Source organism: Otolemur garnettii, unplaced genomic scaffold (assembly GCF_000181295.1).
Source record: "Otolemur garnettii isolate 467f Iridium unplaced genomic scaffold, OtoGar3 scaffold00007, whole genome shotgun sequence".
NCBI lineage: Eukaryota > Metazoa > Chordata > Mammalia > Primates > Galagidae > Otolemur > Otolemur garnettii.
This window is the reverse complement of record NW_003852402.1, coordinates 540,858-555,881: the sequence shown is the minus strand read 5'-3', so window position 1 is coordinate 555,881 and position 15,024 is coordinate 540,858. Positions and strand designations below refer to the sequence as shown.

Below are 15,024 nucleotides of genomic sequence, written 5' to 3'. Positions count from 1 at the left end.
AAAAAAAAAAAAAAAATCAGAGCAAAGATAAATAGACAGTAGAAAAATAGAGGAAATCAGCTTTTCTTTCCTTCATCCCTTTCTTTCCTCTCTCTCTCTCATTTTCTCTTTCTCTCTCTCTCTTCTAGACCTTCAGGGAACCTTCTCTGTTAACAAATGAACAAACTGTACAAATGATCCCTGAATGTGTAGTCTTGAACTCTATACTTGAAATGGGTGAACTGTGCAGTGTATGAATTATATGTGAATACAGCTGTTATTTAAAAAAAAAAAAAAGAAAAGAAAAATAGAGGGAATCAACTAAAGTAAATTTGGTACTTTGAAAAGATCAACAAAACTCACAAATCTTTAGAACAATTAAGAAAAAGGATAACTGGGCAGTGCCTGTGGCTCAAGGAGTAGGGCCCCGGCCCCATATACCAGAGGTGGTGGGTTCAAATCCAGCCCTGGCCAAAAACTGCAAAAAAAAAGAAAAACAATAGCTTAGTGGTTAGGGTGCTGGCAACATACACGGGGGCTCAGAGGTTCGAACCCAGCCTGGGCCTGCTAAACAACAATGACAACTACAATAAAAGAAATAGCCCAGTGTTGTGGCAGGCATCTGTAGTCTCAATTACTGGGGAGGCTGAGGCAGAAAAATTGTTTAAGCCCAAGAGTTTGAGGTTGCTGTGAACTGTGATGCCACGGCATTCTACCAAGGACAACATAGTGAGACTCTGTCTCAAGAAAAAAAAAATTAGGCAAATGGTCAGAAATCCCTTATATCTAGGCATTTCTCACACTTCCCTGTGTTCATCCTATGAACTCTCCCCGATTCTCCCAGCCCGAGTCCTAATACCCCTCCACAGCCCCTACTGCTCCTCTCCAACCCCCCTCCTACAATCCCTCCATTCTCTGGATTAGAACACCTGGGAAGCTTCTCTGTGTAGGATACCTCTCTTCCATCTGTAACTTCCCATCAGCCACCCATTCTCATTGTCCTCTAACCCTCAAGTCCACATCCTTCCCTTAGACAATATCCCATCACCCCCTTTCCATGGCTCCCCACCCACCCTCTTCCACAAGAGGTAGGGAAAAAAATGGTGGAATTCCCTCAGGGCCCTCAGACCTCCTAGCAAGATCTCATTGATCTGGCCTTCAAGGTGTGCCAGTGCCTCTCAGAGTTCCAGTATTGGCTTGCATCATTAAACAAAACCTGGCTACTTCTTATAACTCCGCAGGGCATTCTGGAAAACAAAATCTTCCTCGGGGTCATGCTTTAAGTGCAGCAAACCAGGCTTCTTGGCAAAGCAATGCCCCAAATCCAAACTACCCCCAAACTGTGTCGAGCCTGCAGAAGTCTAGCTGCCTGAGTCTTTCTGAAGATCTAGGGCAGACACTCTCAGAATGTAGCTGAAGTTCCCTCCTGAGCCTAGCTGCAAAAGACCAATAACCTTGGAAAATCAGAATGCCTCCTGGACACTGTCCTAGAAAATAGAACTCTAGGTATTTTTGCTTATAGAAGGTAAGCCAATATTTTTCTCTGTTCTAACAAACACAGGAGAAACTTCATCCACACTGCCACCTTGTAAAAATCCTCTAAGAATGGGCAGAGATCTCAGTAATGGGTATTTGACGGCTTCTCAGGATTGCTGTAGGCCCTGGTAACTGCAACTGGTTCCTGCCTCTCACTGCCCACCTTCCTGTTTGGTTATTGTCTGATAAGGTCACCAATTATGATTTTTTTCTCATTCTCAGTTTCAAACCAGTAACCCTCTGCCTCATTTCTTGATTTATTAACCAGATGGTCACCTGGAAACAACTCCTCATATCCTCACCTTACTGAATACCAACCAGCTGAAAAAGCCCAAGAGTTCCTATAAATACCACTCCCTTACCTCATTCCCCTCCCCCTCGTATTCTCTTTACAAGCAGCCCACACAGCCCTTCCCACATATCACCCTCATCATCCTGTCTCCTTATAATAGACAAAAAAGACTGAAATGATAGGATCAAACCCTGTCCAAACAGGGTGAACCTGCCTAAAAGAATCAACTCCCTACCCTCTCCCACCAGATATCCCACCTAAGAAAGGTGAATGGGTCAACCTCTTACCCTACCCCACCAAATGTCCCACCTGGGAAAGGTAAATCTTACAACAGGTGTCCAACCCAGGAAAGGGAATGTCCCAATCCCCACCTTCCTGACCTTTAAACTGCCCCCCTTCACCATTATACCCACATGTGGATTTCTTCCCATTTAGAAAGCCTCCCCCACCTGTTTTAATTGCACAAAACAAAACAAAACAAAAATTCAAATTACTAAAACTAGACATGAAAGTTGGGATGTTACTACTGATTTATAGAAATAAAGCCACAGGGCAGCACCTGTGGCTCAATGAGTAGGGTGCTGGCAGGTTCAAGCCCGGCTCCCGCCAAAAACTGCAAAAAAAAAAACAAACAAACAAAAAAACCATAGCTAATCAAGTAATCTGCTGATTGATTAAAGGCATCAGAGTTCCAAATGTTAAAAAAAAAAAAGCATGTAAGAAAATATAGCCAGGCTAGCCAGGCACAGTAGCTCACACCTGTAATCCTAGCACTCTGGGAGGCCAAGGTGGGTGGCATGCTTGAGCTCAGGAGTTAAATACCAGCCTGAGCAAGAGAAAGACCCCCATCTCTAAATTGTGGCTATTATACACCATGATGTAGTGAATTCTCATGATTTTATGTTGTCCTTGGACTTTCCCATACTGAAGGAGGGCTGTGTCCCCCCTGACAGTTTCTATGTCTTCACCTCCTCCCAGTTCCTCAATGTACTCAACTGAGATTTCTGCCTCCTGGTGACCACTAACCTATGTGGCAGCTACAACCTACTTGACTGGCCCCACTGACACCACACCTTGAATGGACTATACCAACTTGCCAAAGAATTATCTCTTGGGTGCCACATGACTTCCTGGGACTCCTACCTATCTGCTTCAAACACACCATTGAAACTCCCTCTAGAAATCTTGTTTGGATAATGCCCTATACTGCGGTAAAAGTGTTGACCCATGAGTTCCTCTCTCTCTCTTCACAAGCTCCCTGATCTCTGTGTATTTGTGGCCTCCGGATGTCATGGTATACCACTGCCCAAGACCTATAAAATCTTTATTTCCATCTTGTGTCTCTCCTAAATAGGATGCGCTCCGTCTTAAATATTCTTTTTTTTTTTTTGAGACAGAGCCTCAAGCTGTCCCCCTGGGTAGAGTGCTGTGGCATCACAGCTCACAGTAACCTCCAACTCCTGGACTCAAGCGAGTCTCCTGCTTCAGCCTCCCAAGTAGCTAGGATCATAGGTGCCCACCACAACACCCGGCTATTTTTTTTGGTTGCAGCTGTCATTGTTGTTTGGCGGGCCTGGGCTGGATTTGAACCTGCCACCTTAGGTGTATATAGCTAGCGCCTTAGCCACTTGAGCCACAGGCGCCGAACCCATCTTAAATACTCTAAATTGAAACACATAATCCAGTGAGTTTTGTTCTAGGAATGCAACACACACATGCAATTAATCAATGTAGCATACCTACCACATTAATAAAACACAAGGGAAAAAAGCCCACATGATCATCCCAACTCAGGCAAAAAAAAAAGCATTTAACAAAATCCAACACCCTTTCCTGAGACAACACTCAATAAATTAGGAATATAAGGGAAGTTCTTTAACATAATAAAGGCTACATATGAGAAACCTCAACAAACATCATACTAAATAGTAAAAGACTAAAAAGTACAGGGAGTAGGGTGCTGGCCCCATATACCGGAGGTGGGGAGTTCAAACCCAGCCCTGGCCAAAAAAAAAAAAACGCAAAAAAAAAAAATCAGAAGCAAGACAAGAGGCTGGGAATGGTGGCTCATGCCTGTAACTCCAGCATGCTGGGAGGCCAAGGCAGGTGGATTGCCTGAGCTCAGGAGTCAAGATCAGACTGAGCAATAGCAAGGCCCCATGTTTAAAAAACTAGCAGGGCATGGCAAGCACCTGTGGTCCCACCTACTTGAGGTGAGCAGGTGAAGGAGGATGACTAGGGCCCAGGAATTTGAGGTTGCTATAAGCTATGACACCACGGCACTGTACTAAAGGCGACAGAGTGAGACTCTGTCTCAAAAATAAAGAAAGAAAGAAAGAGGGCGGTGCCTATGGCTCAGAGGAGGAGGGCACCAGCCCCATATACCAGAAGTGGTGGGTGCAAACCAAGCCCTGGCCAAAAACTGCAGGAAAAAAAAAAAGAAGAAGAAGAACGTATCTAAAATAGAGGGGAAGGGGCTGGGCACAGTGGCTCATGCTTGTAATTCTAGCACTCTGGGAGGCCAGGGCAGTGAATTGCCCTGAGCTCACAAGCATGAGACCAGACTGAGCAAGAATGAGATCCCATCTCTAAAAAACATAGCCAGGTGTTGTGGAGTGCACCTGTAGTCCCAGCCACTTGGGAGGCTGAGGCAAGAGAATCGCTTAAGCCCAGGAGTTTGAGGTCACTGTGAGCTGTGATGCCACAGCACTCTACCGTGGGTGACAAAGTGAGACTCTGTCTCAAAAAAAAAAAAAAAAAAAAATTCAACAAGTCTTTTTAAATTCAACAAGTCTTATATATTAAAAAAAAAAAAAAAATAGAGGTGGGGTAGAGAAAGGGAAAAAGGCTGTTCTCACAACAGAATACTGTGAGTCAGTGAGACACTGTTCTGGAACAGGTGCCCTCAGCAAGGGCACTAGCACCACTTGCTAGTGAGCACCAGGCCAACTGCAGATATTCTTCTAGTGCACACTCACATCTAAGAAGCCACCACAAAAGAACACTTAAGGCGGGGTGCAGTGACTCACACCTGTAATCCTAGCACTCTAGGAGGCCAAGGTAGGTGTATAACTTGATCTCACGGGTTCAAGACCAGCCTGAGCAAAAAGCAAGACCCTGTCCCTACTAAAAATAGAAAAACTGAGGCAAGAGGATTGCTTGACCCCAAAAGCTGGAGGTTGCTGTGAGCTATGATACCATGGCACTCTACCCAGGGCAACAGCTTGAGACTCTTTCAAAAATAATAACAACATAAAAAATAACACTTAAAACATAGAAAAGGGGTGACCACTAGTATCAAAGAAAAAAGCCACAGAACGAGACTTCATTTTTCTAAATATATCCATTTACTTCTTAAGTGCCCAGCAAGAGCTCCTGCCCAGATCCCTCAGCCCCAGCACACAAGCCAGGAGAGACAGAAGAGCAGCAGCCAAGTTCACAAATCCAAACCATCCGACTCTTCCGCAAAGCAGGCATTCCTGCAGCTGGACTCTGCACTGCTTGCGAGCACTGAGCATGTGCCAAAGATACCTCAGCACCTCTGCAGGGTGGGACTGGAAATGGGGAGGTGCATTTTCTGTGGTTTCATTGATAGCAACAAGCATCTTACTCTTATTCAGTTTTCAAAAGATTAATAAATTAATACTTTTGAGAAATGAAATGGGGCTCGGCGCCTGTGGCTCAAGCGGCCGAGGCGCCAGCCACATACCCCTAGGGTGGCGGGTTCGAATCCCCAGCCCGGGCCCACCAAACAACAATGATGGCTGCAACCAAAAAATGGCTGGCGCGGTGGTGGGCGCCTGTGGTCCCAGCTACTTGGGAGGCTGAAGCAGGAGACTCGCTTGAGCCCAGGAGTTGGAGGTTGCTGTGAGCGTGATGCCATAGCACTCTACCCAGGGGAATAGCTTGAGGCTCCGTCTCAAAAAAATAAAAAAAAATAAAAAAAAGAGAAATGAAATGGGATGACTGTGGCTGTAGTCACCTGTGGCCTATACCATGACCTGTACAGCAGGCCTTACCTGATGTCCCACAGGTGACTAGAGGGTGGGCCCCCAAACAGAAGTAAGCACTTCTCACCTGGCAGAGGGAAAATGTGGTGGATACGACCCCAATCAGGACATTCAGTGCATCCTTCACCAGTTCACACTCCTTCACCAGCACAGGGTGTGGGGCCTGCAAGAGGCCCCCACTGAGAACCTGTAGCTCCCCTTGGCGGAGTCTGCAGAACCGGTCAAAAGTGTCCCTTCCTGCCTCTGTGAGGTAGGGCTCTTCTCTGTGGCCAGGGAGGCTGTGGGGAAGAGAGAAGACAGCTGTAAGTAGATACAGCAACCACACCTCAGCACCAGGTGTGCATTCTCTGAGGGTATGAACAGAAGAAAGAGATTCAAAACAATAAACATCTATGAAAGACAACCAATTATGAATCCTACCCAACCACCCAGCCTTTCCCTCAGCATCCACCAGTCTCGAGGCTGGCTGCCACCAATTCTACATGGACAGGTCTGTGTGGCAATGTATCCAGGGCGCCTGCTTGGGGCTCAGGGAGCAACAGGACTGTCCCCACTAGTGCGGCACTGGAAGAGACCCACAGGACACACCACGGATCTTGAGGACAATGATTCACTTGATTCACAAGTACTCTTCCACTACCAGCAAACACAAGGCTAGCATACCCATGTTCAAAGCATCATTGCCCACACAGCCAAATGGTAGAAGCAACCCAAGTATCTAAGAAGAAATGAATGGATAAACAATATGTTCCACCCAAACTATGGCGTATCAGTCAGCCTTGAAAAGTAAGAATATTCTGACACATACTATCACAGGGATGTCCTTTGAGGACACTGTGCTGAGTGAAAGGAGCCAGTCACAAAAGAGCAAATACTATGATTCCACTCATATGAGATACTCACCAGTAGTCAAAATCCTAAAGACAAAAAGAACAGTGGCTATCAGGCCATGGGAGCAGGAGTGAAAAGGAGTGGACTTTATTTTTTAAATACAGGCTTATACGATGATGTGTGCTATACTGCTGCCACACTCACACTCACCCCACCCTCAATCCACTACCCCGTTGCCACCCTCACACCCACCCTCAATCCACCACCCCGCTGCACCCTCACACCCACCCTCAATCCACCACCCTGCTGTGCCTTCACACCTGCCCTCAATCCACCACCCCACTGCACACTCACACCACCCTCAATCCACCACCCCGCTGCACCTTCACTCTAGCCCCACTGCACCCAGGTGACATATCAGAAAGGGTCAGGCCATGTTCCACCTAAGGGCAATAATGAGGCCCTGCACAGCAGTGACGAGCTCTGACTTACGCCCTCGCAGGTAACACTACCCAATCTCTCATGTGGAGGGTGGGCTGGAAGGTGCTGGATGAAGCAAGCAGACTAGCCCAAAGGCATGCAGTCAGCAGGTGGGTGCTGCTTCTGATCCCAGAAAATAGCCTCCCATCCTCAAGGGAAGAACAGTGTGAAAACAGGAAGATGCTCTGAACCCCTCAGCCTGCACCCTCTGGGACATTCATTGTGAGCACATGTAGGCTGTGGTCACCACTCCACTCCCCACTGCAGCCTCTTCTGCCTGGCTCCTCCAGGACTAATCCCCAGTCACAGCCACTCACCACCTCTGGCGAATCAGAGCTTAGACGGAAAAGCCAGTGACAGCAGGAAAACATAGGCCAACATCCCAGGCTAACAGCACAAAAACACCACTTTCCCACAGGTTCTCACAGCTAAGTGTAACTAAACACTTTGCCCACATGGGTGATGTTTGCAGAGAAACCTGCCACTCCAGGCTCTGAAAAGCTTCAGCCTTGGCCCAGCCCAGCAGCAAGCCTCACCCACACTGGCTCTCTGGGTGGTGAAGGGGGGGGAGGCTGGCCTTCCAGGAGTCTCAGGGAGGCAGCAGAATGGGCTCTGCTTCTGGCTAGCCAATAGCTTCTTTAGCTACTACTGGTCAGAGCTCATGACAGGAAACAAGCAAGTGGCCGGATTTAAACTGAAACAAAATCAAAAGATTCACTTGCGAGGCCGAGGCAGGTAGATTGCCTGAACTCACAGGTTTGCAACCAGCCTGAGCCAGAACGACACCTCATCTCTAAAAATAGCAGGGTACCATGCAGGCTCCTGTAGTCCCTGCTACTCGGGAGGCAAGAGAATCACTTGAGCCCAAGAATTTGAGGTTGCTGTGAGCTATGACGCCACAGCACTCTACCAAAAGCAATAAAATGAGACTGTCTGGGTGGGACAGGGGGGTAAAAGATCAAAAGATTCACGAAAATGGGCTCAGTACCTGTAGCACAGTGGTTATGGCACCAGCCACATACACCAAAATTGTTAGGTTGAACCCAGCCCGGGCCAGCTGAAACATTGACAACTGCAACAAAAAACAGCTGGGCATTGTGGCAGGCACCTGTAGTCCCAGCTACCTGGGAAGCTGAGACAAGAGAATCACTTAAGCCCAAGAGTTGGAGGCTGCTGTGAGCTGTGACGCCACAGCACTCTACCAAGGGCAACATAGTGAGACTCTTTGTCAAAAAAAAAAAAAAAAAACTTAAAAGATTCACCAAAGTGAATTTTAACCACACCCTCAGGTTATCCCCTCTGCAATATCAGGGATCATGGTTCAGTTTTACAACCAAACAGGTAGTGGAAAAGCCTGAGAGAGGGGAACTCAGGCCCCATGAAAGCTGCTAACCACAGCACCTCTGTTCTGTGAGGCCCTGGGGAAGGGTCCCTGCAGAAATTTCTTAAGCTGTCCTGAGCATGCTGCCAGGCACACATCATCCTTAGGAATGTTGCTGTAGCCCTCCTTGTAAAAAGGACTACCAAGGTGATTCTAAGTGCTGGAGTTCTGCGGTCAGCTCTGTGCTTTCAGGGCACACCAAGGGGATTAAGTGCATTCAGAACAGGGTGACAAAGATAGTGAACTGACATTTGCTTTGTATATGCAAAAAGACAGAACTAAGGACCTGACAGGCTGTTATAGGACAGAACAAGACAACTACCTACACCACTGTGCTGGGAAGCAGAGAACCAAGTACTCCTGGAGGATTCCACTTGGGAGCAGGTGATCATATCCAAGAAAGCCTGCTGGGTATGTGCTCCTCCCCAGGGAACACTGCAGGAACCTGGGGCAGCATGAGGGGGCACTCAGCTTCCTGCCAGTCCTGATTCTTCAATTCAGCACTCCCTAAACTGGGATTCCACAGAATCACTGGTGGATTGGATGTCAAAAGGGTATTCCATGACCCAGTAATAGGGAAATGTGTGTCTTCTACTCTGGTTCTGGGAGTTTTTGAGATACTAGCACATCAAAGACCCTGAGAGGTCCTAAGTACAGCACAGGATGAGCCCAGGGAGTGAGTGGCCACTCAGTCTGGGAAGCAAGCTGCTAGCAAGCTGCAGTCAGGGAAAGGCCGCTACAACCAGAACTTCTCACCAGCCAGAGGGCCACTTCCAACTCTTCTTAGATGTGGAAAAGGCTCCTTCATCAGCACCCTGTGCCCAGACAGCATTTCTTCCTAGCACTGACCACATCACCTACCAGGCAGTGCTCAGCTACCTCTGACTGGAAGCCCTGGCAATAACATAACTCAGCTTGCCTACTGATTCCTCTGCTAGAAGGAGTGATTCTCAGAGATTATGGCACAGCAGGGACTTCCTTAAAGGCCAGAAGTCGTTCCTCTGCATCTCTCTTCATTCCCAAGACTCATAATTTTGTATACCAGTCTGGCTGAAACTTCTAGATTCCTAATCTCATCTGAGCTGCTTTGGCTCAGTGAGCACACATACCCTCCACATGCTGAGGCCATGAGGCCACACTCATATGGGTGGGGTGATGCATATAAAAGGCTCACACACCATCCAACTCGCTCCCAGCATCTCCGCTTGCTGGGCTCATAGGTAAGTGCAGCTTCCCACAAGTCCACGTCTGGGGTTACGCTGGGTTCAGACTGGGAATCAGGTGTCAAATTAGACGCTGACTGGAACCCTTCATCCTCCCACTGATCCACACTCTGAGGAACCTGGAAAGCAAGGCAAGACATGTCACCACCCACTCCTCTGTACCCACATCTCATCCCAGTAAGATCAGACTGCCAGAACTTTATCCACATTTCCATTTATTCGCCAAAGCAAAGACTCAACACATATGTACTTTACAATGATTTCCCCCACTAAATCATTTAAGGAATTAAACGAACCAATTAAGACTACAGATTTCCAATTTCTTATAACATAGAAGCCTCAATATAACTTTTTTTTTAATGGCACTGGCGTCTGGCCACACAGTCAGGCACAACTCCAGCCAGGCCCACCTCAATAAAATTTACAATGAAATTTTTATGAAATACTTCAGACCTGGAAATTCCACTCTGGGGAACCCAGCATAAGAAAAAAAATTATACTGGCTACAAAAAATTAATGTACACCAAGATGTTTAACTGTAGCACCATTTATATTTGGAAATAACCTAAATACTAAATATCTCATAGTAATAGAATGAATGAAAATAATAGTTTTAGCAACATTCATAAAGCAATAAAGCACAAAGGTCAATAGTAATTTATATAACATAGGGAAAACACCTCATATTATAGGTGGAAAAATATTTCAAAATGCATTGTACAGGGCCAGGCACAGTGGTTCATGCCTGCAATCCCAGCACTCTGAGAGAACAAGGCAGATGGACTGCTTGAGCTCAGGAGTTTGAGATTAGCCTGAGTAACACAGGGACCCTATCTCTACTAAAAATAGAAAAACAAGCCAGGTGTTGTGGCAGGCACCTGTAGTACCAACTACTCAGAAGGCTGAGGCTGGAGTATTGCTTAAGCCCAGGAATCTGAAGTTGCTGTGAGCTATGACACAATGCTGTACCCAGGGTGACTGAGTGAGATGCTGCCTCCAGACAGCTCAGCCACCAGGTGACCCAGACTGAGCCATGCTACTTTTACTATAATAGTAATAAAAAAGAAAGAAAAAGCCAAAGAAGGCATTTTCCAAAACCCCAGAGAGATAAGAACTGGAAAATATTCTACCTTAATGGCCAGTCCAGAAAGATCTGCACTATCTGGCACCGGGGGCAGGTCGAGTCGGACATCCAAGTCGTAAGTTCGGCTGTGCACAAGGGCACCAAAGAGTGAGACCCGGGTGTCTCTTTCAAATTTGTCACTACAAGGGTCACCAAATGAGAAGAGCCCAACAGTGGGTAAGCCAGTGCCTGGGGCAGCCTCCATAACCTGAAGTGTTTCCTGGATCATGCTAAGACACAAAGATTCCTCTCTGGAGATCAGAGACTGAATGTCCAACTCAAATGCACTGACATCATAGCAATCGTAGCCGCCATATGGAACATTTCTCCCCACACGCTTGTTGTTAAGGAAGTAGCCCCGTTTTCTTTGCACTACTTGAGGGGGACCACTCCCTGCCAGCTGAACCAGGAGGTCCAAAATAGACCCCACCTCCACAAGTGGACAGCAAGGGGCTGCTTCAAGCTCCTCCACAAGCTCCTCCAAACGGTCTGCCTCCGGGCCCAGGCCACCCACTCTCAAGTCAAAGGACAACATGAGGATCTTGTTTCTCACTGGGAGTTTTGACAGGTCAGACTGCAGCTGACGCATCTCATCTTGAAAAAGATTTGTGAAAAGAGCATTGTAGGCCACCTTCTTGAGACTCTGCTTTGCCCTCTGCCGGTTCACACTGCGCTGGCCCAGGTGAGTCTTGGCAGCAGGCAGGAGGGCCTCACACAGGTCATCGAAGAGCTGGGTAATGCTGGCCATGCCCACCCCTGCTCAGCTCCAGGCCCCCAGTGCTTGAGAAAACACTTCACCCGGCCTTCACTTCACGTTCTGAAAAACAGGGAGTTGGAGAGGGTAAGACAGGGCTGAATGTCAGGCAGCCTCTTAACTCCAAAGCCAGAACGTGCATTTTAAACGAGTTGTCCTACATTTAGTATGTACGCTCTGGCCTCCCCAGCCTACCTATCCTGCCCTGACAGCCCACAGCAGCCCGCCGAGCGCGAGCTCCACGTTTCTCTCCTAACTCGGTAGTCCTTAACCCTCAGGGGGCCACAGAACGCTATAAATTCGAAGAACGGAATGTGCTCCCGGGAGGTACACAGTGGACGTACGTGGCTTTGCACTCCTTGGCGTCTCCAAGAGGGGACGGCCCGCAGAGGCTGCAGCCCAGGATCTTGCGGACTCGAGGAGTGTGGAGTGGAAGAGAGCAGTCCGAGCTCCAGAGTCTAGCCCGTACGTCCTCCTAGTCGCCAGACTTCGACAGGGAAGACAATCTTCAGCTCCCGCTCCCGCCGCTGCTAGAACCGGCGCGCCGGAACTGCGTCACCGCCGCTAGAACCAGCGCGCCCGTAGGGATGATGCCTGTGCCCCAGTCTGGCCGCACCCCTGCGCTAGCCACAGCGCACTTCCGGCTAGAGCGCAGTGAGTCAGTCCGGAACAAGACGGCTAAGAAGGAGGCGGAGTCAGACTCTGGTTTTTCTAAGTTTACTAACGTAGGGCAGGGCTGCCGCGAGAAGGGTAAGAACTGGGCGCCAGAGGGGTAGGGGCGGAGCCGCCACAGAGCAAAGCGAACCTGAACCGGGAGGGTCTGGGCCACCGCAGGGTGGGGCGTGACTGAGCCACGACTGTACGGTCTGGGACACTGCGGGGCCGGACGGAGCGAGACGCTGTAGGGGGTGAGGGTGGGAGCACCGCGGGGCGGAAGCGGGGACGGTGTGGGCCTCCGTAGGGCGTGGTGAGGATGGCGGAGAGGGGCGGGACCGCCATGGCCACGGCCCGCTGTTGTTGAGCGCAGCAGCTGACTTGGGGGCTGTATCGTGGTATTATTTCTGTGGTGTGCACATTCCTGCCGTGGTCGATTCCACGTTGCCAGAGGAAAGCGGTACTAGGGAAGGAGGCAGGAGAGGTGCACCATGGACAGCAGCTTGAATGGCCCAGGTTCGCCCTTCCCCTCCAGACCCAGCACAGCCGTGTCCTGAACCAGCCTCACCGGCCACCTGCAGCATCTTCCACTGTGGCTCTAACTGCCCTCTCAGGCTCCTGAGGGCCTGGACATCCTCTGGAGAGGCCATCAAGAAAGGACCCAGGCTGGGAGGTGCTTCTCCGCGCAGCACTGGGGCCAGCATCCCTGCCAGCTGAGGTTCTGACTCCTGAGCCACGGAGGAAGAAGTGGTCACTGTCCTGGGGACCCCGCGGCGGGTCCCGGCCCCGCGTAGGTCGACCCCACCCTACTCACCTCCACCAGGACCAGAACTCGGCCTCTTGCCGGCACCCGCAGCACTGCAGCCAGAAGAGCAGCATGGGGTCCCTGAAGGCCATGGGCAGGCCCCAGCGCCACCAGCACCAGGTCAGGCTGGAAGCCATAGGCTAGCGGCAGCACCAGGCCCACGATGCAGCTCAGGAACCCACCACTGGTCTGTGGGACAGCAGGGCTACAGCTCTTCACCCAGGGACACCCCACCCCCCCCACCCCCCACCCCCGCTAGCTCAGCCCCTCTTCCTGGAAAGTGAACACTGATCTAAAAGGGGCCAGAGATCTGGCCCTCTTTTTTTTTTTTTCTTTTTTTGAGACAGAGCCTCAAGCTGTCTCCCTGGGTAGAGTGCTATGGCATCACAGCTCACAGCAACCTCCAACTCCTGGGCTCAAGCAAGTCTCCTGCCTCAGCCTCCCAAGTAGCTGGGACCACAGGCGCCCGCCACAACACCCGGCTATTTTTTTGGTTGTAGCCATCGTTGTTTGGCGGGCCCGGCTGGATTCAAACCCACCACCTTAAGTGTATGTGGCTGGCACCTTAGCCACTTGAGCCACAGGTGCCGAGCCGACCTGGCCCTCTTGACAATGCCAGTGAGGGCAACTGCACATAGTGATGGAGTCCCCCCATCTGCCCTACACAACATGACTACTCACCCCCGGCAGTGGAGTGGAAACATGGAATGCAGAGAAAGCAGCTGCCTCCTTGCCCCTGATGCTCAGCCAAAAAGTCCTCCTTCCAGGGGCAGCAAGCACCATGGACACAATTGTGTGAGGCCCTTCCCCCACCCAGTCCAGGCAGCAGAGGCGAGGCAAGAGGACCTGGATGGTACTCATACTACTGACCCTCTGTGCTGAAGACCCACCTGGCCTTGCCCCCAGGGCCCCTCCCAAACCACAGCTGAGTATTCTGTACACACAGTGCCTTACCCAACCAGCCCCCTGGGAGCCCTGCCACATGCCCACTCATATCCACGACCTGAGTCATACCCATCATCAGTGAGGTCAGGAGGCCGGTCCAGCTGTCCCAGGGCCACACAGAACAGCCTGGTGGAAGAATTGGTCCCAGGATAGGTTGCGTCTACATTGCCCAGGTTCCATTCCCAGAGCCCTCTCCATGTGGCCAGCCAGGGAAGGGGTTACCCACAGGCTCTACCCTCAGAGGTTCAGGACAGCCAAGAGAAGCTCACCTCTGGGCTCCGTGGGACAGGCCTCTCTGAATGGCCACATTCAGGATGGCCACTGCAGTGGAGGCTGGGGTGGCTACAATACCACTGCTCACCTATGGGATGAATCCGCAATCTTGGTGTCAAGGCACCAGCCACCCTCAAACCAGGGAAATAGGTCCATTCACGCCTTCTTTTGGTCCTTTGTCTGTGTGACTGTTACGAGCCCTCCCTTACAGTCTGATACATAAATAAGATGCTTAAATCTGGCTCAGTGCTGGTAGCACAGTGGTTACAGCATCAGCCACATACATCGAGGCTGGCAGGTTCAAACCCAGCCTGGGCCTGCTAAACAACAACAACTACAACCAAAAAAATAGCCAGATGTTGTGGGAGGTGCCTGTAGTCCCAGCTACTTGGGAGGCTGAGGCAAGGGAATAGCTTAAGCCCAAGAGTTTGAGGTTGATGTGAGCTGTGACACCATAGCACTCTACCAAGGGTGATGTAGTGAGACTCTGGCTCAAAAAAAAAAAGATGGGGGGCAGTGCCTGTGGCTCAAAGGAGTAGGGCGCCGGCCCCATATGCTGGAGGTGGCGGGTTCAAACCCAGCCCTGTCCAAAAACTGTACAAAAAAGCAAAAAAAAAAAAAAAGCAAGCAGGTGTTGAAAGCAAATTACTCCTAATCTCTATTCCTGGCTACTGTTTGGATAGAGTTCAAAATTGTCCTTCTCCCTTTAACTCACATGAAAGACTAAATTTGAGATGG

The 15,024-nt window shown here is 49.8% G+C and overlaps 2 protein-coding genes across 11 annotated transcripts in view; both read right to left on the bottom strand.

Moving 5' to 3' along the window:
* The window catches only part of TUBGCP6 (tubulin gamma complex associated protein 6), a 24,691-nt gene extending 12,450 nt beyond the window's left edge, over nt 1-12,241 (bottom strand). For all 5 annotated transcript variants that reach the window (XR_001160987.2, XM_012801154.2, XM_012801155.2 and 2 more), the window contains exons 1-4: nt 11,954-12,241; nt 10,863-11,672; nt 9,688-9,851; nt 5,885-6,095 (exon numbers count right to left, since the gene is read on the bottom strand). Coding sequence is in view for 4 of the 5 variants with exons in the window: in XM_012801154.2 (XP_012656608.1) it covers nt 5,885-6,095; nt 9,688-9,851; nt 10,863-11,603 (1,116 nt within the window). In the remaining variant the exon portion in view is untranslated. The remainder of the gene's footprint in view (nt 1-5,884; nt 6,096-9,687; nt 9,852-10,862; nt 11,673-11,953) is intronic.
* Nucleotides 12,242-12,310: 69 nt separating this feature from the next.
* The window catches only part of HDAC10 (histone deacetylase 10), a 6,612-nt gene continuing 3,898 nt past the window's right edge, over nt 12,311-15,024 (bottom strand). For 5 of the 6 annotated variants that reach the window (XM_023509339.1, XM_023509340.1, XM_023509341.1 and 2 more), the window contains 6 exons: nt 14,283-14,374; nt 14,083-14,139; nt 13,750-13,828; nt 13,078-13,257; nt 12,832-12,991; nt 12,311-12,726 (listed from right to left, as the gene is read on the bottom strand). In XM_023509339.1, coding sequence (XP_023365107.1) covers nt 12,665-12,726; nt 12,832-12,991; nt 13,078-13,257; nt 13,750-13,828; nt 14,083-14,139; nt 14,283-14,374 — 630 coding nt within the window. In that variant the 3' untranslated portion in view covers nt 12,311-12,664. Of the gene's footprint in view, nt 12,727-12,831; nt 12,992-13,077; nt 13,258-13,749; nt 13,829-14,082; nt 14,140-14,282; nt 14,375-15,024 lie in introns of those variants that run through there. The other variant, XM_023509344.1, reaches the window with a different exon arrangement.